Here is a 21,208-nt window from a genome sequence, read left to right on the forward strand (position 1 = left end):
CCCCACGGAGCTTTGGATTAACTCGTTAATATTCAGGACGTGGAGTGAAGTACACGGGTCAGAGCAGCAGGACAAGAGGCTAAAACCTGCGACTTCATGAATGACAATTAAAGTGTAAGAAGACTCATAAATATTCAACGTGAAAAACGGACATACAGGAAGTTTTTTTGCCGTTTTGAACTTTGACCTGCAGCTACAGCACTTTTTCACACACTTCATGACTGTTTTTCTCTCTCGCTATATATATATATATATATATATATATATGTATACTGAGTATTTACAGCAGAGTGTCTCAGGGACGTGAACAGAGAGCCACTCTGGTCTCCGTGGCGACATCAGACCGTGGCAGCGCTTACTTTTGAGCTCGCTGAGCGTCTCTCCCAGCATCCTCAGCTCGGTGCTCTTCTGCTCCACGTCCTGCTCCGTCACGAGTCCGTGGTTGACGGACGAGTTCCTCTGCAGCTCCTCAACGGACTTCTCCAGGTCGCTGTGGAGGACACGCAGTCAGATCACTGAATGTGGTCGTACAGTGGACTTCAACTGGCTTTTAAATAATTATAAAATAGTCATAAATGTGCTTTTGGGAAACATCCACCGTGAACTCACTGCAGCTGCTGGATGAGCAGCTCCTCCTGGTTGAGGTACTTGAGTCTCTCCTCCTCCACCAGGAGGCGCTGTCTCTGGAGTGGGTCCTCCTGGGTGCGCATGGCGTCCAGCATCATGAGGCTCAGCTCCGACTCCGTCTGCCTCAGCAGGGACAGGACCGAGTCCTGGTTCTCCAGCTGGGGAACCGAGAGCAGTTCACATTTACTCCACCGGACGAGCCGGTTTATTAGGGACACTTACTGAAGATAAAATTACGAGTTTGATGTCAAATTCTTTCAGAAATGACCATAATTGGCTTAAAAGTTGAATTTCTATGAACAACATGTAAATACAAATGAAACTAACCTTTTTAGAGTCAAATTTATAAGTAATATTACAGTTTTTCTTTTCTTTTCCTTTGAAGTAGTTTTAGTCGCGTAAGCTTCTCACAAACATAAAATGCTGATCAAAGTGCTTCATTTAAAACATTTATGTAGCTTAAAAGGACACAAACTGACTATTTAAACTCCCTTCACTACAGCAGACAAAGAAACACAGGAAGTCCAGCTTTATTCTCTTCACCTCTTTGTATTTAACGCGAGTGCATTTAAAAGGTGCTGCAGTGTGCGATAACCTCAGACAGCAGCTCACACTGAGACACGGTTGACTGAGTGTGAAGCTGCTAAACAATTTAAAAGCCTTGTAAACTAGTCATAAGAGTTTCAGATCGATTCCTGAAGAGACGGGGAGACGGTGTAGAGACGCTAGTGCTGCCGTGATGCAGTTTCAGGTTCTCTTTAATTTCATTGTGTCGAACTAAACGGGGTTTCTAATATTCAGACTCCCCTCGCTGGTGCGAAGGGTGGTCAAAATAATGGAAACAGGAATTTAACTGCCTTGAAAATGTCCATAAATCAGCACCTCTCTAAACATTAGTGACGGATTTATTGTCGGACGGTTGATTCAAATGCATGAAGCTCGGTGTACCTGATGTTTAGTCTGTTTAATTTTATGCATTTTCCATATTTTCAAATGTTCCTTTCTATCTGTTTTTATGTGAAACTGCATGTAATTTTGAGCTGCATTTCTTGCCTGAAAAGTGCGATACAAATAAAGTTTATTATTATTATTATTAAATTGCCAACTGAGATTTTGTACTTATAAACTACAGATGCACAGATTTGACCTGCTGTTTTCGATCCTTTTATTTTTTTATTTATTCATTTTATATTTTAATCACCTGCATGTTGCGCAGCTGCGACAGCTGCTTGCGCAGCGCGTTGGTGTTCTGCTGCAGGCCCTGCAGGTGGAGCTGCATCTGCAGACGGGACACCGGCACCGGCTGGTTGGGCCCCGAGGGCGGAGGCGGCATCAGGGCCAAAGGAGCAGATGGCGTCAGAACTGCCCGGCACAGAGGCATATTTTATTCAGCTGACTTTCCCTTTTAGCTTTGGGTTCCTTCAGGGACGGAAACATTTACAGCTGATAGAAATTGTCCGAGAAGAAGAAGGAACTTTAACGAATTAAAATGTTTGAAATGAAAAACCCTCTCACGTCCTTCAAACATCCATCTGGTGGATAAACAGATTGACAGACTGGATTTTGGCAGCAGAGATTCGGGACAAGTTCTATCAGCGCTGCAGGTCAGGGGTGGAGATTACAGTCTGACGCAGGCCGAACGGCCACGAACAGCATGAGGACGGCTTCGGGGGACAAACAGGATTTCCACTAAAAATCCAAGTATCTCGTTAGAACCGAGTCCCCCTGACAGCCGCGATGCATTCGGGAGTGTTTCCCTTTAGAGATGACGATGGGTGCGATGCATCATGCACGACAAGACGAAGGGGAAGGAACTGGGAGACGATCGATCGGGGAACAGAGAGGAGGAGGTTGAGAGTTGCATTTGAAGGAAAACGAAGAGGAGCTGTGAAGTGTTGGACTGCTGACACCAACCAAACCACAGAGGAGCATTTCAAACACCTCCACAGGGAAGGTGAACCTCTGCAGCCTCTGTGAAGCCACGTGAGCACATTATAACCGTAATCTACGCCTCTGCAGTCATCAGACGTCGTCCTGCAGCCTCACAAAGACGGCCTGCAGAAAAAAGCTGGAGTCGATTTATTTCCTGACTGACGTCCTTCGTTCCTGCAGACAGACAGATTCATATCTGACTGATCTTAACGGGACCGAGACAGAAATGTAAAAGTGATGAAATCTGCGAGATTGACTGAATTTTAAGTAGGAATATATTTTTTTTTTAAACACACAACTACTCTGAAGAAAAGTCTAATTCAAGTTGCAACAGACTCAGCATATTTAGACTTATCTGTAATTTTACATAAGAACAGATTGTCGATCGTTATGTCCAACCAGAGGATTTTTTTTTTACCTGCTGGAGACTTAACACGAGAGATCGGAGCTCAAGACTGAACACTTTATCAAAAGAGATCAATACATTTGTCCCTTTTCGTGGTTTTAAACAGGAAGTTTCAGCTCTTCTGCATCATGACAGCAGAGGCGCTGTGAATTCGCCCCCACAGGGTCAGACTGTCAACACCGAGTTCAGGGACCTTCTGAGGGACAACATGCGCTGCTAACCACCTGGACTGTGGCGCCATGGCAACAGGGTTCTCCAACGTGACAATGCGCCTGATTACAGCGCGAAAAAGGAGAAAGTTTATCTTCTGCAACAACACAGTCTTCAACCTTCTCGCTGCATTCGTCTCCGAGACTTTCTTCTGCTCCCCAAATATGAAGTTCAAGCTGAGAGGTCGTCGTTTTGACTCGTGCTGACTGCACAAGAAGACAAAAAAATCGAATTCAAGTTGCATTAAACATGATGCATGAGACCAAAGACTCCCAATATTTATGTACGATCAGAAGACAAGATCGCAAATTCCTCTTCGATATTTCTCCTAAGAAAACGAGGCTCAAACTTAATTACCAAAGCACAAAAGAAATCAATTCATTTGGCCCGTGGTCAGCGTTTAAACATGCAGTCTCAGCACTTCTGTGTCATGGCAGCAGAGGAAGGTGCACAGGAAAAGTATTTGGGCAACTAACTTTCCAAAATGATATGATATAGTCCTTTAGGATTTAATGCAACTCAATGATTTCTGACTGGAAAACAGAAGAACGGCAGCAGCGAGAGAAGCCGGTCCTTCAGCATGACACGGACATATTTAGGAAGTTGATGGGGCTCCAGATGAAGGATAAGGGACATGAAGGGAGGAAGAGGAGGAGGGGAGGAGGTTAGACAGGAGTGGGGGAGGGAAGTGGAGAGGGACCACACAGTTCAGGAACACAATCCAGTAGCTACCTTTCTTTTTTTTAGTTCGTCCAGCTAAAACAAGAAGCATGGGCACCGGTTACAGAGCAGCAAAAAGCAAAAAGAGCCACAAGCCAGCACGTAGAAGTACGAAGAAGCTCCGAGCGTCAGCCACTACATACGATCACGTGAGGCACTCTGAGAATTATGCAGAGAAAATGAACTAGCAGCCGCTCTGACAGGAAGAAGAGCCAATTTATGTTGGCTATCAAACAGGCAGCAGTGGGGAGCAGTTACAGGCAGTGACAGGAAAGAGTTGGCTTTTTAAAAAAAAATATAAATTTTGGGTAGTGAGCACTTACTGTCAGTTCCTGAGCAGTCGCTGGCTGACTCAATCTTCTCCCTGGAAGAGGCAAGTGTTAAAGTACTTGGAGCCAGAACACTATCGACTCAGCCGCCGAGCAGCTATTGATATGTGGTGGAAGTGTTGAGTGAGTGTGTGTGTGTGTGTGCGTGCGCGCGCGCGCGTGTGCGTGTGTGTGTGTGTGTGTGTGCGTGTGTGTGTGTGTGTGTGTGTGTGTGTGTGTGTGTGTGCGTGTGTGTGCCCAACAGTGTTGGAAGTAAATTAAGATTTCGAACACGAGTCGTCACCATTTTTAAACGCTGTTTAAAATAAATTACATTTTTTTTCCAGTTAAACCGAAGCATGTGTGAACTGACTTTTTAATACCACATTGAAAAAAGAAATTGAATACCTTTTTTAGAATGACAGAAAACGAACAGAGGCGACAAGGCCAGCAAATATTTATTAAATATATGTTTTATTTAAAGGGTATCTGCAGGTTTAAGGAGGTTAAATTTAAGAGGTTTAAGGATCACTTGAAATTTAAGACCTTACATTTTGAAAAAGTGAAACACTCAGAGTTTCTCAACTGGTGGGCCGTGACCCAAAAGTGGGTCGCGAATGTGTGTGATGTGAAAAAAAAAAATCAACATTTTATTTTCAAGTCTACAGAATTACTGCTGGTACACTTTTATTTTGAAGGACATGCGTTTCCTGTTTGATGTCAGCTTTCACTCAAGCATTTGTAAACAAGTTGAGGATCAGATAAATCTGACTTGTTATTTAATAATTCATCCAGTTTAATTTATATTCTTGAACATTGATGAGCATCACCAGCTGGACTCACTAATATCTCATGGTGCTTATTAAATAAAACCCTTCCTATTCTTTTTTTTATGTGCATGAAAATGAAACGGAAGCAATTTTAAGACCTCATGAAGATAAATTTAAGGACTTAATTTTTTTTTTTTTAAGACAATTAAAGCCATAATTTTGCATAAATGAATCCACAGACAACCTGCATAAACATTTATAGTCTTTTTCTCAGTCCTGCTGTGGGTAAAAATAATTCCCATTGATATAATTAATCAATTAAAATGACACCGAGATAAACCTGACCAACTAATCGATAATTTAGTTTATTTTGGATTTCTGTTGTTCACTGCAGGTCTACATAAAACACCTCCTGCAGGAAAACGCCTTCACAACATCCCAGTTTTTACTGCGGAGGTGAAGAAAAGTCTCCGTTGTGAGACTTTTCAAACACATACATAAAACACATAAAAATCACATCTTTGGAGGACTGAAAAAATATTCAATGGCTTAGTAAATGAAATATGAGACTTTTTAAAACATTCATAAGGCTCTTTTTTTCAGATTATTCCTGCACTTCATCTACTTTTATTGTATCTCCTGGTTTTTAGGGCAGAACATGTGAAGATCGAGCAGTTTGGATTCATCTGTGTTGAAGCAAACATGTCTGTAAGAGGAGGGTTTTAACATGCAGTGTGTGTGTGTGTGTGTGTGTGTGTGTGTGTGTGTGTGTGTGTGTGTGTGTGTGTGTGTCTTACGGGCTGTCTGCCTCCGGCGCTCGGCTCAGAACTCTTTGCAGCAGCCCGGTCAGGCTGGCGATCTGCTTCTCCATGGCCTCCATTCGCTCCCTGGGTTCACAGCGACAAACACACAACACAGTGACCAACAGGTTCATTCATATTTAACATTCAACACGATTTGACACTCTTAACGGCTTCCCAGCGCCACGACCTATATCAAAATTATACTGCGGTAGTAAAAGAGGATAAATCTACTTTTGGACATTTGAGCTCCTGAATGAGTCCGACGAGCATCTGAGCTTTAGATGCTTTTTAAAATCACATCAATTCAACACAAAAAACAAAGTGTGGAGAAAAACTCATGTAACATATTCCTCATGATGAAACCACATTTCCCACAAACCCCGGCCACTTCCTGTTGTTGCGTTGAGCTAACGGCAGTTTGTTTTGATGGTGAGAGGAGAGAGGGGGCGGAGCCTAGATAACTGGAAATAAACTGTTATTTTGTTTAAATTAAGGGAGTTTTGTTTTGGAAAGGCGACTTAATGCCGTTGAATTTTCAGCAGATCTTTTGTTGACGATGAAAAACGGCAGAAATATTGAGGACATTTACGTTAATCATTGCGATTTCAACACATGAATATAAGAGTCCGACAGCCTGCATGCAGGAGTGTGTGGAGGTCGTCCTACCTGGTCTCCGTCTCGTTCCCCAGCAGAGGGGAGCCGAAGCCTCCGCCGCCGCCCCCCCCCCTCCCCTCCAGGACCGGCCATCAAGCAGAGCTGCTCCGAGGTCAGACCTAACCCCGGGCCCGGGCCCCGAGCTTTGGGACTGTCCCCGAACACCGAGGAGGTCACGGAGTCCCTTCGTAAACTCTGCCTCCCTGGGGAGCCCCGGCTGGGCATGGTGCCCCCGTAGGAGTCCCTAACGTCGGGGATCTTCTGGGGGGAGGAGGGCGGCGGCACCCGCAGCCCCATCGCCAGCACGGACGCAGCGTAGGCGTCGTTATACAGCGGTCCTCCCGGCCTGTAGAGGGCGCCGCTCTCCATCAGCTCTCCTTGTAGAGCAGCTGCTGAGTAGGAGGTGAGTGAGCGCACAGATCCGGCTCCTCCGGCTCCTCCTCCTCCTCCCCCGCCTCCCCCGCGGCGGTACAAGGAGCCGTATGGGTCGGCTCTGGCCGGCAGCGGAGAGTGAGGCCCCCCCGCGAGACTCAGCCGACTGGTGTCGGGGCCCAGAGAGTAGGGGTCCGCGTAGATCCCCCCTCCCCCGCGCTCCTCCCCCCGCAGCAGCACCATGCTCCTGGACCCCCCCCACCTCGTCGTCGGGCTTCACGTCCCGGCGCTCCAGGATGGCGCTGGAGGAGGCGCAGAAGGTCGGCTGGGTGTGGTGGTGGGGCTGGTGGGGCTGGTGGGTCTGGTGGGGCTGGTGGGGCTGGTGGGGCTGGTGGGGCTGATGGGGCTGATGGAGGTGCGGCTGCTGGTGGGGGGAGGAGTGGTGGGACTGGGAGTGCGGGTGGGGCAGGGAGTGGGTGTGGTGGGGCGGCCCGGCGTAGGAGGAAGGCCGGCCGCCGCTGTAGAGCAGGCGGGCGCGGGACGGCGAGCCCTGAGGCGGCGAGGCGGAGGCGGACGAGTGCTGCGAAGACATGGGAGGGTTGCTGAGGCGGCGGTTCGGGGGAGAGTCCTGCGGCGCGTACACCATCTCCCTCTGACAACAAACACAACAACAACAACAACAACAACAACAGGGTCAGAACTCACCAAAAACATTTTAAACTGGGGAGACTTGATTTAAAGGAACAGGTACAAAATATTATCGACATCCTGAAGACCAACGAGGAGCCTGGAAGGGATGAGAGAGTCTTTGGCCATTAGACCCTGTTGTGATGTCATGATATTTAGGGGGGGGGGGGGGGGGGGGGCAGTGGGTAGTACAGGTAAAATGCAGCTTTGCAACAGGAAATATTTGGGTCAAAGTCAAGAATTTCAGCAGCAAATTAAACTCGTACAGCTTCATTTTTTTACAGTGTTTGTTCAAACAGATGGATGACGACAGATTTCTAAACATCACGGAAAAATGAAATATTTTTCACAACTCAAAGGACATAAGTTAACAGAAAAGAGAAAACAGACAAGTTTATGTTACCGAAGCTCAGTTAAGAAGCAGCATTTTAAATCACAGCGGTAATAATTTATTCAATTTGGTCCATTTTATAAAAAAAATTTTTTTTAAAAAGGACCAAAAGCCGTTTTTAAAAAAAGTGCAGTTTACTGTAACAGTCAGCGGTTTCGTAGATGCTGCTTCATGATTGACAGGAAAGAGTCTAAATTGCTCCCTTAAGTGCAGGTTAAGTTGCACTTGATAGCATATTGATGGACTGAGCACAGAGGGATTATCTTTTGGCATCAGTCCCAAATGTCAGAGAGGAAGACGGAAACAAAGGCGGAGCAGACCGGAGAGCGTTGGAGGGAACCAGACGAGAGTTAGATACAGACAGGAAACACAAAAGAAGACAACACAGTAATTGTTTATGACACACGACGCTATCTCCTGGAAGACGATGCAAATTGAAAAGCCAATATTTCCACATAATAACCCTTAGGCCTCTTGCAACAACACCCCGCAGACGGCCCGTATCTTAGCAACAGCCTCCTTAAAACAAACAGACGTTTCTTTTCCGCCTCCGAGACACCGAAGATTCAGGAGGAGGGTGGGTCTGTCTTCCCGAAAAGAAAATAAGGTTCATCACGTTTAAAACTGGCCGTTTTTCCCGCTGCGGAAAAATCTGCCAATCACTCTCCTCCTCGCCCACTTCCTGTCCCTCCATCCCCGGATTGGACCGGCTTCAGTAATCCTGGTTGTGCTGTTGTGAGCTGCAATCGGGGAATAATCTTGGCTGCGCTGGCAAGAGTTCAATAAGCTCACACACACACGGACGTCCTCGTCCTCGTCCTCGTCCTCACCTTGGCTGTGGCAGAAGCAGCCAGCGCGCCTCACACATAAAAGTGAAGGTAAGCCTGATGGTTTGATGAGGCTGTAAAACGCTAGGAAGATTTCCGAGCCGGAGACGGCGAGCGATCCCACGGGTGCAAGCCGACCTCCAGAAAATATGAGCGGGCAGCTGCAAAAGGGCAAAGAAAGAAATCGCACGTACGGGCGCGTAAACAAAAGGCCCCGCAGCCGTTTGATTGACGGCAACAGAAAGCGCCAAACGTGCGGAAAGCGTCCCGCTGTCGACGGCGCTCGCTTCAGCTGCTGAAACATGCCGAGTTGTTTTTCACAGAGAGCGTATGTCTGCGCTCCAGTAATGTCATTTATCTCGATTGTAATTTATTTTATCCCATAAAAGCAGCATTCGCTAACACTTACAAATTACTGCTTTCTCATTTCCATAATCACAGTGTAATTAGACGGCAACCAAATGCAGGTTTTTGTACCGAAAAAAACACCAACGCTGCGAAAAACTGAATGACATGCAGAAGGTTCATTTCGCTCCAAATGCATGAAGTATTAGTAATCGTGCTAATCAAGTCGACGCCACATTCATGTCGACAGAAAATGACTGAGGAATTAAAATAAATCCTACTGTGGCTCGTCAATAACAGAAGAGAAGTAATGAGGACACGAAACTCAGATGGAAGCAGATGTTGGAGAGCTGACCGTCGTTAAAATACAAAACAGCACGGATGACGGATTGATGAATAAGAGCAGCAATCAAAGGTCTCTGTTGCACTCGAGTGACTTTGGCTAGTTCGGAGCGGTTTGGAAGCAGGAAGTGACCATATTTGGACGAGCTGGGGGAGGAGCCAGCGGTGGATCTGACCGATCTGATTGGAAACCTGACGATACTACGTCCCGCCCACCGATAGCTATAACCTGACTGCACCACAGACCTGTCAATCAAACAGACACGCCCCCAAAAACAGGTCTTCTTGAATCTTCTTTTCTAATGAATGAGGGATTATTTTCAGATGGACCTCCAGAAAACTAATAAGAAGGAGTGACTTTAGCTAACAACACCGAGATAACTGATGGACACATTTTATTCACTTTGGATTTGATGAGAGAAGTTGAATGGGAGTCTATGGAGCCGGAGGCTTTTTGGAGCCGACCTCTAGTGGCACTCGCTGGTATTGCAGCTGAAGACACTTCTGCATTGACCTCATTTTTCAGACCCGGAAGTGACGAACTCTTTTCTATCCAGTCTGTGGTTGCAACAGCTTCATTGCTTCATTGCTGTAGACCTTCTGAAGCATTTCAAGGGTCTCTGTTGACGATCTCCCAAGTTTGACGCTTGGCGCTGTCGGCATGTATCCGCGGAGACGTCGCAAATGTTATCTTCTCAAACTTCAAAGCACCAGCGTCGCCCCCCCCGACGACCTCGTCCTCGGACGAACCGGAACCAGCAGCGGTCCGTCACCTCACAGCAGCAAACAAACATTTCACAGTCCGCTGGCGTACCGGCGATGTGAAACGAGGAACGAGGTCCCATGACTCACTCACTTAACGCTCGCACGCATTACGCAACACAAATCAATGTTTGTAAACACACCGGCGTTATGTGGGAGATGGATCCCGGCGTGTGCGTGTGATAAACAAGTGTTTTCAAAAGGGAATTACAGAGTGTATTATTGGAGGGATGATTTGGTCGGCCGCTATCTGCCACCGGCAGGAAGAGACGAGCGCCCTCTAATCTGAGTCATGAAGCAGGACGAAGCTTTAATGAAGGAGAAGGTGAAGCAACATCATCTTCTTGGCATCGTTTTTACATTTTGGCACCATGATGGTTTTAAACAACGTTAATAATGGGAAAAGTCAGAGGGGAGAATTCAGTGGGAGGATGTAAACACACACACACACACACACACACACACACACACACACACACACACTCACACACACACACACACACACACACACACACTTACTCGCAGGTCCCCGTTGGCCAGGTGGGGGTTGTGGTGTCCGGGGTAGGTACCGTAGACGGGCTCTTTGCAGTAAATCTTAATTACGCAGCGGTCCTGAACGTCCCGCGGGTCCTCCAGCTCGTAGAAGATGTTACGGGTCTCGTCTTTAATCAGCAGAGCCGTGCTCGGAGACCTGGACATCAATAGTCATCAAAAAAAAAAAAAGAAAAGAAAAGAAGAGCAAAACACTGATAAATAGTCCATGCAAAGCCAATTTGGTGCAGCTATTAGCCGCTAATATGCAGCGGTGTGCGTTGGGTTACAGAGTGGGAGAAGAGCTGGAGGTTCTGTAACTGAGGGCGGCGGCGCCGGTAACGAGAGAATCAACCGGACCGATATTGAACTCATCACTGATCTATTATTCAGCATGGACGGAGTTCAGGGTCGCGCTGATGAGAACAACGTGAGCTGCATGTCGGATGAAACCGAAGCACAGAAACAGCTGTTGTGCTTCATATGTGACGGACAACACGGAGCTGACGAGACTTCTTCACAGTCGGACCACATCTGATGCTGCGTTCAGGCAGCTGGGAAAGTGGGAAAGTTCCCTTTCCCCCCACGTGTTCTGTTAACACAACACAGTAGCAGCAAGTTAAATGCTTTCTAATCGACCGGTGTGATTTCTGTCAGTTAGTGACGTGATTCATTCTACAGACCAGATTTTAAACACGTTTCGGCCTGAACGTGTTTATTTCTCAGATTTATTGATCTTTACGGGGTTTTTTTTTGTCATATTCTGTCCTGCTTTCATTCTCCATCAGGGATTCGTTTTAGATCCGAGTCGTGACGTGTCCGACAGGAAGGATAACGTGTGTGTACCTGAGCATGGCCATGGTGAGGCGCTGGGGGAACATGTGCACGATGAGCGCCCTCAGGGTGTCCAGGCTGGTCAGCTCGTGGGTCAGGTGCACCCGGCGAGTCTCCTCCCCAAGCTGGAGGAACAAGATCCCTGCATTTATGGATGGGGAGGAGCAATGAAGGAGGTCAACGGTGGGAGGAGGAGGAGGAAGGGGGGGGGGTGGGCGATGGAGGAGGAGGAGGGGGGGGGGGGGGGGACAATTTGCACCTCAGATATTTTGATTTTTGGGACCAAGAAAGTTGAGGAGACGCAGTTAAAGATCCATTTTAGCTTCAACACGACACTTTAAATATCTCAGATCGTCGCTGCGGTGTTTCTCTCACTTCACCGTCGACAGGATGAGGAACAGTTTGTATTTCTACGACGACTTAACTACTTTGCTGCGACTCAAAAGCTCTCCATCTTGCAAATACATTCCCGTCTGTGGGCGAGAGTACGACATGATTGAGTTTGTTCTCCAGGACTTGATTGCAGTTAATTAAATTGAAGGTAAGACATAAGAAATCTTCCACAAAACTGTGACAGTTTAATGATTCAATAAATCCAAAAGTTGGATTTATTTATTTCATAATTACGAGTGGCCTGTGTGCCCCGCTGGCGTAATGAAGCCAAGAAGAAATGCATTGATCTAAATGTCAGAGGTCACGGTTGTAAATGTTTCTTCTGCTAACCATGAGTCAGCGTTTCTGCTGTGTTCACCACATCAGAAATCCCCTCCAGAACTGTTTTAAAGATGCTGATAAAATACTCAACTTTTTGTTTGATCTTTTTTTTTTTCCTCTCAAAAGAAATTTCAATGATCTGGTAAAAATCCATGAAATCACATCAACTCCTTCTTTGGCTGCAGGCTGTGACAATGAACCACCGGTTGCATTTTGTCCCACCGTTTCTCTCTCCTCTGAACGCAACACTCTCCTCCCGACCACCCGAACGGTACTTTAAGGAGGAGATCATTTTGCTTCCTGCCAAAGTCATTAATCACAGCCGACAGGTAGCGGGATCATCGCTCTGTTTACATTCGGCGCTCCTTTAGGCGCTGACTCGACACTTAAAGGGGCCGCGGCGGGTTTACTGGATCAACATCAGGACTAATGAGTTTACTGCTGTCTGTCAAACACATCAAGCAGCATTACACACACACACACACACACACACACATACACACACACACACACACACACGTCCGATGTGTCAGGCTGTGATTGGCTGCTGACATGTCAATCAAAGTGATATTGTCAGCAGGACAGATCCAGAGTAAATCAGAGCCGACGCAGGATGTTCGTTAACGCCGGCTGCAGCCTGAATGCAGATGAAGAGGAACCATCAGAGATAAAAAAAAAAAAAAAAAAAAAACAACCGACTGAAACCAGATGATTTCTAAGTAACTATCTTAATATTTCTTTCTATTATTTGTTCTTTTAAGGAGAAAAAAGTCATTAAAGGCGTGATTTGAAAACTGTGAGCCGACCCTCTACGAAGGTTGGGGTCGTCTCCTGGAGGACAGACGGACCTCTACAGGACCTCACTGACGGACAAACATCAAAGAGCAGCACATGATCGGTTTCTCTGACCTGGCGCCCGCAGCTTGGCCTGGCTGGACGAGCGGGCCAGCGGCAGGCTCTGGCGGAGCCGGTTCATCCGGTTGAAGCCGACGGGGATGTCGGGCTCGGACATGGTCTCCAGGTTCTCAGCCGACGCGAAGGAAACCCGGCTGGCCTGGTCGGCGAGAGCCGGCTGAGTCGGGCTGAGTCGGGTCACACGAGGCGTGCGAGTCTGCGAGACACGAGATAAAGAAGTCAGGAGGGGAAGAAAAGAAAAAAAAAGATGGAGATGATGCAGCACAACGCAGCGATCGATGAAGTGACACGAGAAGACGCAGAACAAACTAAAATGAAACTAAACGGCCTCACGGACACCAAGAAGGAACTCAGATCAGATAAAGCAGCTTTTACATCTTCAAATCAGATAGTTTTTCTCAAATCAGATCTTTTGGGACCGACTGCTCTTTGCAAGTAAACGGATCGGATTTGGTCACCAAACCCGTCTCCATGGGTTGCTACGGTAACGACGTACGCGCAGCTACGCTGATGACGCGGCTTCCCGACCACCTCCAGATGTGGTCTGGATCCGGATTTCATGCGTTTTTGGACAGAAATCAGATTTATGCCGTCAGTCTGAAGACCGAGCAGCTCAGACGGGTCAAATGAAGCGACTCCACCCGACATTAGTGTCCAACTCCACCCTCAGGACACAAACGTCCACCTGCATTAATGATGACCGACAAACTCAATTAAACCTTCGAAGGAGGAGCAGACGGGGGAAATTAAAAAGAGGAATGTTTCGGCTTCAACTGCTCCTAAAAAAAAAACAGTGCCGTTTGCGATGCTGTCGACCACGACGGAGCCCGGCTGGACCCGGACAGCCACCGACGGTCTCACTTGTCCAATCGGCACCACCGGGGAGCGCCGCATCGTGAAGGACCTCTCATTACGGCGCCGGCAGGAAGTCTGCTGCAGCAGGTTGGCTTTTAATGAATCCTTCCTGACAGACATTTTCCAGCCCAAAGACTGCAGTAATGAGCTCCCACAGTGCTGCGGGACGCCTGCGCCCGTCCTCATCTGCATCTGTGGTCTCCGCTCAGTCCTCTTATTGGGTGACGCTTGATTTCTGCATGCGGAACAAGCCGAGCGTGCTCTCACACTCACATACTCACACACACACACACACACACACACACACACACACACACACACACACACACACACACACACACTCACATACTCACACACACACACACACACACACACACACACACACACACACACACACACACACACACACACAGTCGGCTGCACTGAATATTCTCTTAATTGTGTTATTGTGTTGAGAGTGGAAACACACACACACACACACACACACACACACACACACACACACACACAGAACAGGCTGACAGATTACGTGTGCTCCCTTTCATACGTTGGGAGGTTTATGAGTCTCAGAGTGATTTTGCACACCTTCTGCCTTCACCAATCAAACTGCTGAGGAGGAGAAGAAGAAGACGAAGACGAAGACGAAGAAGGTGATTTAGTGAACTGTGAAGAAGTAAAAGAGCAGAGCGGGTGTGTGAGGCAGAGAGCGTCTGAAACAGGGAGGATAACAAACACAGAGAAACTCAGAAGTTCTCCAACTTTCTCCCGATGAGTTCTCCTCAGATTTAATTCAGGTTAAATGAGAGAAGTGGAGCTCGGCCGTACGTTTAACCCCGGCGTGGTACTCTCCACAGAACCAGTCGATAAACCGCCTCCCTCTTCACAGCTGAGGGGAATTTCTTTATTTCTTTCATCTCGTGGAATATGTGACGCGTTTGTTATGACTGAAGTGTAAATGAAATCAATCGGTGCGATGAAACGTAGAGAAAAAGGTTCTCATCGTGTTAAATCGAATATTAGAATTAAAAAAAAGATACAAAGAAAAGAGGCAACGTTGACGTCATGATGCCGTTTTCACTGTTTGATGTTAAAGCTGAAAAAAAACGAAGGCCACACAGCATAGAAAACTAGAAATGATAACTCGGCCATTTTCCTGATAATAACGGCGTCGTGCAGCTCGGGATGTTTGTTTTTGAGGCGTGGCGACGCTGGAAATCGGACGGCGCTGCGAAGTCTCGGTGTGCAGCGTTTACAAAAAAAACTTCTATTTAAATTCTCTTATATGAATTTCATGAGTTGAGGTGGAGGTGGATCGGTTCTCTGAGCCGTCACAGAATAAAACTGTCAGGTTTTCCATTAATGACTTTCAATGAAGAAAAATGTTCTTTCGACTGTTTCCTCTGTGCCTGAAGTCTTTGTCTGTGACAGGCGGTGCTCTGAGCCGCGATGCGTTCAGGGGCACCTGCAGCGAGTTTAAAAAAAATGTTTTTTTTAATATGCCCGAGTAAAGCTAAAGCAAATGAGCTCAGCACTCTGACGGTGACGTAATTACAACATTTAACTTTAAACTCAGCATCTACAATACGTCGAAAAGAAGTTTCTTTCATTTTCATTTCACAGATTATAATTACAACAAAGCCAAAAGGTATTTGGTTGTTTTTTTTGCATGTAATTTGTATTAATAATTAAAATCAACTTCTGCTAACGTTATGCTAACTGCTAACTCTTACAACAGCTGGCTGCCCTTCTTCCACAAACACAGCGAGCGCTGAGTAATCCCGTCTGACGGAGCGGCTGCTGCACTGTTGATAATCACAACAACCTTCAGACGCTTTTCAAGTCCTTCTTAAATTCAAAACTGGGAAAAAAAAAACAACCTTGGACGTGAATATATTACTACTTTACCAGATGAAGGGAAAAAAACTCAAAAATGAAAAGAAAAAAGTCTGTAAAACTCAAACTGTAACACCATGAATCCAAAGAAACAACGAAGATATATCACAGGTTCTGTTGGCAAGAAATGACTTTACATCATGCAATAAAAAGAGCAAAAGAAGCACAGAAATAAGACTGATTTCTGGCTCCACACATTTTTTTGTTCATGAGGTAAAGATGAGAGATTACTGAGAGAAATGGAGCAGCTGCTAACATCTGTCTTAGTGCTGATGTGATGTGGAGGGCTGGTGAGTCTGAAATGAGGAGAGGGTAAATTAAAATCTGAAATGAAGGGAGGATGAAGTGGCCCGTTAATATTTTATATTAGCAATGATTTAGACCATTTATCAGCCGTTTATGATCATTTATCAGGCAAAATTACATGATTTTATATCACTGTAAATCTGTCATTGATCTCATTGAACATTAGTCTCAGCTGCGACCGACTATGATGTCATCCGCTGGTTTGTGAAGACGTCGCCATCTTGCTATTTTTGAGAGCAGGAAGTGACCATATTTGGACGAGCACAGGACACTAAGTCCCGCCCATTTATGGCAGAAACCTGTCTGCACCACAGGCCTGTCAATCAAACAAGACATTGTTTGTGAATGCCTACCGTGCAGCAGTTTAACTAGAGAACACATGAAAGTGTAAAACACGTGCTTTGCAGTCATTTCTTTATCATTTTTAAAAGGCGACACAAAGGGAGTTCACAAACATACTTACTACATATCTGGTTTGAATAAATTAATAATTTCTGTTGGACGTGAAGCCAATATCAGGAATAAAAAAAGAAAAAGAGAGCAACACAAAGTCAACCTGGGTTGTAATATTAACATTTTTCTCCAAGTTATTCAAAAGTATTTGTGATAAAAACTGACCTCTCTCATTGAGCCCATTAGCGAACAGCAGTGGAAGCTTTTGGAAAAGAAAGCCGTAGATTTACATCTAATAGCATTTTCCATTACGTCCGGTTGACCCTCACTTACCTCCACATCCTGCATCTTTCTTAAAAGCATGAAAAGAGCCTCATCATTGACTTCACTAGCTCTTCACCTTGACACCAAAAAAATCTCTGCTGTCTGCAGCTCTGTGCTTCAGCCTCTCTGTGACGGCGCCTCAGACCTCAGACTTTCCCACCGGCTGAAACGCCGCTGACGGATGAGACAGCTGCACGCACAGCTGCCCCACCTCTGGACTCGGAGATTTCACGGGCGTGATTACCGCGACGTGCCGAGGCATTCCTTCCCAGCGAGGCTCCTCGATCCAGAGACTGTTCGAGATTCGGTTGCCACGTCATGTGACAGGGCGTTTTTTTTTGGTTGTTTTTTTTTTACGACGCGGCCCCCTGAGTGATGCGAGTCGACAGACCGCACATCTCTACATCAACGGCCTCGGGGGGGGAGGGAGGGAGGGAGGGGAGGCAGGTGAGGAGCAGCAGCAGCAAACATGACACGTTCGCTTCTGAACCGCAGCCCTCGTTTCCCGCAGAGCAGCAGCAGCTGGGGGTTAACTGCCTTGCTCGAGGGCACTTGTCGTTAAGTGACCTAAATGAGAGCAGGGGTGGGGGGCGGTGGGGGGGGACCTTCGTGTTCACTTCCCTGCTCGGATATTCCCCCGCAGTCACAGCTGGGGTGTGTTGATCAGAGGTGTTAAACACTGAGTGGTGTTCGGGTTTGACCTTGACAACACCAGCCTGTGTGTGTGTGTGTGTGTGTGTGTGTGTGTGTGTGTGTGTGTGTGTGTGTGTGTGTGTGTGTGTGTGTGTGTGTGTGTGTGTGAGACCCTCCGATTATTACTTTATTTATTTTAAAATAAAAACCCTGTGAACCGCAGGGTCGGCCGAGTCTAAAGTCTAAACCCAGCATTCACTCTGTTTCATCTCTATATTACTTCTGCACAGCCTAAAGTGAGGGATCATTTTCTTTCACATGAAGTCTGGAGGGAACTTTTCATCCTGTTATTGCTTTCCAACTGACTTCAGCCCCCCTTTTTTATTTTTTTTTTATTTGCAAGGCTATAAATGAACTTCGCCGTCCCGGCAGATGGCGGGTGAAGTGTCAATAAGTGATTCTGGCCACGAGCCTCAGCAGCCAGCCTCGGCAGCCGGTGGGGGGGAAGAGGAGGGGGGGGGGGGCGGTCGGCCTCACTAAGCCTTTTAGCTGCGGAAAAACGCTCCCGCCATTCTCCCGGTCCGATCGGGGAATAGCGATTTTCCACCGAGCTCCGTATCAACAGCCAAACAGCACACGGGCCGCGGAGGCAGGCGGCTGAATGGGTTCGAGCTGAGCTAGCTCGCCGGGACAAACGCGGCCGGGTCGTCCGGGGACGGCGCTCCAGATAGAAAGCTGCCTCGGTCACGTGCTCCGTGTGAGAAACACAGACGAGCGTCTTGCAAAGCTGCCGGGGATCCCAGAAGTCACAAGTCCTCCCCAAAAAATGTCCTTCCAAAGACAAAAAAAGTTGTTTTTTTATGGATGTTTGCAGACGATTCTTTTTATCATATTTAAGACGAAAATAAAAGATAAAGAAACACGTCAGTGACTGTAAAATATCAGCTTTGACAGTCCTGCTGTCCTGTCAGCGATCAGGTTCAATAATAACTTTTATAAGATACTTCCTTCAGGAGACACGCGACTTGTATTTCTATTTCTTTTAAGTGTATAATTGATTCATAAAAGTGGTTTAAGCAGCAGCAGCCTCAGATGCATCTTCATCCACGAAGCTGTCGTCATCAAATCCCTCTAAAATCAAAGAAAATGCTGTTCTGTAGTAAACCTGTAACCAGCTGCAGCGCCATCATGTTACTGTGGGAATAAGCCACGCCCACCTCTGTCTGATCTGAGTGGGGGGGGGGGGACAACAACAAACACCAAGAAAAAGATTTGCTTTAACTCCTTTTGACACCAGAACATTGTCAACTCTAAATTGTGTGAGGAATTGAGGGTTCAACGTGGTCACGTGTGCATATATCCAACTATTTCTGCTGCCTCGGTTACCATGGTTACTTTAACAAGCAGGAAACGAAATCCCACCGGCGGTCGGCTTGGTTATAAATCCCCCGGAGATGAAGATGGCAGATGAATAAGTGGAGCGGAGCTTCAATAGGATCCATCTTCTCCCTATCTGACGCCACGTTCCTCCAACACCAAACGGCGAGGCCAAGACACGGGACGAAGAGCCGCGATCACTTCGGCCACTCCGAGACAGAGAGGAGAGACAGGAGCCCGAGAGAGGGAGAAAATGGAGCAGTAATATTTGTACAAGTGAGGCCGGGAGCGATGAAAAGGAGAATTATGCAGCGCTCGGCTCCATTGTGTCTCTGACGGCGTCGGCAGCGGTTCGTCAGGCCGCTGCTGGAATCCGTGTTCGACTCCGGAGACGAGCGGCGATCTGAAATCAGCCGCCGCTCGTCGGAGGATGTCGGAGGACGCCTGAGAGCGCCTCCTGAAATGTAGGTGAACGTACTCCATCCATGTTTATATTTCTACGACCACTGCAGGCCCGTGTGTGTGTGTGTGTGTGTGTGTGTGTGTGTGTGTGTGTGTGTGTTTTCTAATTTAACTGTTTGCTAATCTGTGATGTGTTTTCCTTTTCTTTTTTGCAGTGGGTGCCCCGCTAATGTTTGTGTGTGTACGTTTAGCGAGCTGGAAAACGAAGGGAACATCAAAGAGGGGATAGCGGGAGCAGGAGGGGGGAGGAGGGGGACTATTAAACACACACACACACACACACACACACACACACACACACACACACACACACGGCGGTGCACTGCTGCAGGGGTTTCTATTGCATCAGAAGAGGAGGCGAGACTCCCCGATTCCCCGAGAGGAAGGCCAGCGATAACCAATCCACTGTGAGCTGCCGACCAGCAACAAATGGGGGGAGATTGGAAAGATATATATGTATATATATCTATATCTATATATAACAGAAAGAGAGCATGTGTGTCCCCAGAAAAACAAACGGGGGAAACGCAGCGTGAGCTACTAGCTGACATGACAACGTGACAAAATGTGATGAAATAGCAGGCTGCGTTTGTACAATACACAAATAATGAAAAACAATAACAATATGTTCGCCTTTCTCTCAACACTTTCACAGTCCATTAACTCATTTACATTTTTTTTAAAGCTAACAAATAGACTGTTTTATTTAAAAAAAAAAAAATTAAAAAAAAAGATTTGGTAATTTTGTAAAAATGAGTCTCACTTTTAGCCAAAATTATATGATGAAAAAGTGCATTTCCAGCCGTGGATGAATCAATCATCATGTATTTTCTAGTTTTACAGTTTATCCAACTTACTCCTTTACTTTTATCTTACAAATAGTCTTTATTTTGTGTGTCATTATGTAGCATACATTTAAAAGATAACTCCTTTTTATTCCAACCTTCTTTGGAAAGCTGGAGGGAGTTTGAGCTTTTTGCCACAATAAACTGATCACAGTTGATCTTAGAGGACACTAAGCCCCGCCCACCTATACAGGAAACCTGACTGGCCACAGGCCTGTCAATCAAACAGACACACCCCCAAATATACTACTTATTTTGTGTCTAATTTCTAACTAATGACGGGATTATTTTCAGATGGACCAGAAAACTAATAAGGAGTGACTTTATCTAATAACACCATAATGACTTGTGGAAATAATGCAAAAAAAGATGCTTTTAGATATTAAGAAATTGTACATTTCACTGTTTTAATGTCTTGATGTCATTTAAAAGAATCAAGTTTATTGTTAAATTTTCTGCCGCCATTATTTGTCACGTGTTTATTCCCCATACTTGGACTTTTATCATTTTATTTGTCTACTGTATGTTGTTGTCTGTCTAGTCTTAATAATTAGAAAGTGTATTGGGACCATTTAGGTTTGTGATTCAGCATTATGACTAACTATAATATCAGTATCAGCTTTAAAACTGCAGCATGTTTCAGGTTTTAATGTTTGTGAGTCAGCGTGTCACTTCTTTATACGGCGTGTGTTCATATTACAGAAGGAGCAGAGCGGCTCATTGATGGCTTTTAATAGTTGTTTTTGGAGCTCTGCAGCATAAAGGAATAAGATAAGTTTCATGTTTTATCCTCACAGCTTCAACATTTTAATGTAAAATATGGCAAACATTTAAATTCTAAAAACAGCAGCTTTTTTTTTTTCTTTTCTTTTCTTTTGTTCCACTCCAGAAAAAAAATCCTCAGGCAGAGTTGACATTCGCTGCATCAGCAGCAGGTACGCGAGCAGCCGTTCAGGTTATCAAGTCATTT

The 21,208-nt window shown here is 46.1% G+C and overlaps 1 protein-coding gene across 1 annotated transcript in view; it reads right to left on the reverse strand.

Moving 5' to 3' along the window:
- srcin1b (SRC kinase signaling inhibitor 1b) overlaps window positions 1-21,208 on the reverse strand; it is a 78,725-nt gene that overhangs the window by 12,191 nt on the left and 45,326 nt on the right. The window contains 11 exon segments of the mRNA XM_069160001.1: window positions 360-490; window positions 610-785; window positions 1,829-1,989; window positions 4,219-4,259; window positions 5,771-5,860; window positions 6,443-6,492; window positions 6,494-7,061; window positions 7,063-7,454; window positions 10,676-10,847; window positions 11,534-11,663; window positions 13,145-13,346. Of these exon segments, the coding sequence (XP_069016102.1) occupies window positions 360-490; window positions 610-785; window positions 1,829-1,989; window positions 4,219-4,259; window positions 5,771-5,860; window positions 6,443-6,492; window positions 6,494-7,061; window positions 7,063-7,454; window positions 10,676-10,847; window positions 11,534-11,663; window positions 13,145-13,346 (2,113 nt within the window).

This window comes from Embiotoca jacksoni, unplaced genomic scaffold (genome assembly GCF_022577435.1).
Source record: "Embiotoca jacksoni isolate LCO1_2020_lvr unplaced genomic scaffold, fEmbJac1.0.p SCAF_26, whole genome shotgun sequence".
Lineage (NCBI taxonomy): Eukaryota > Metazoa > Chordata > Actinopteri > Embiotocidae > Embiotoca > Embiotoca jacksoni.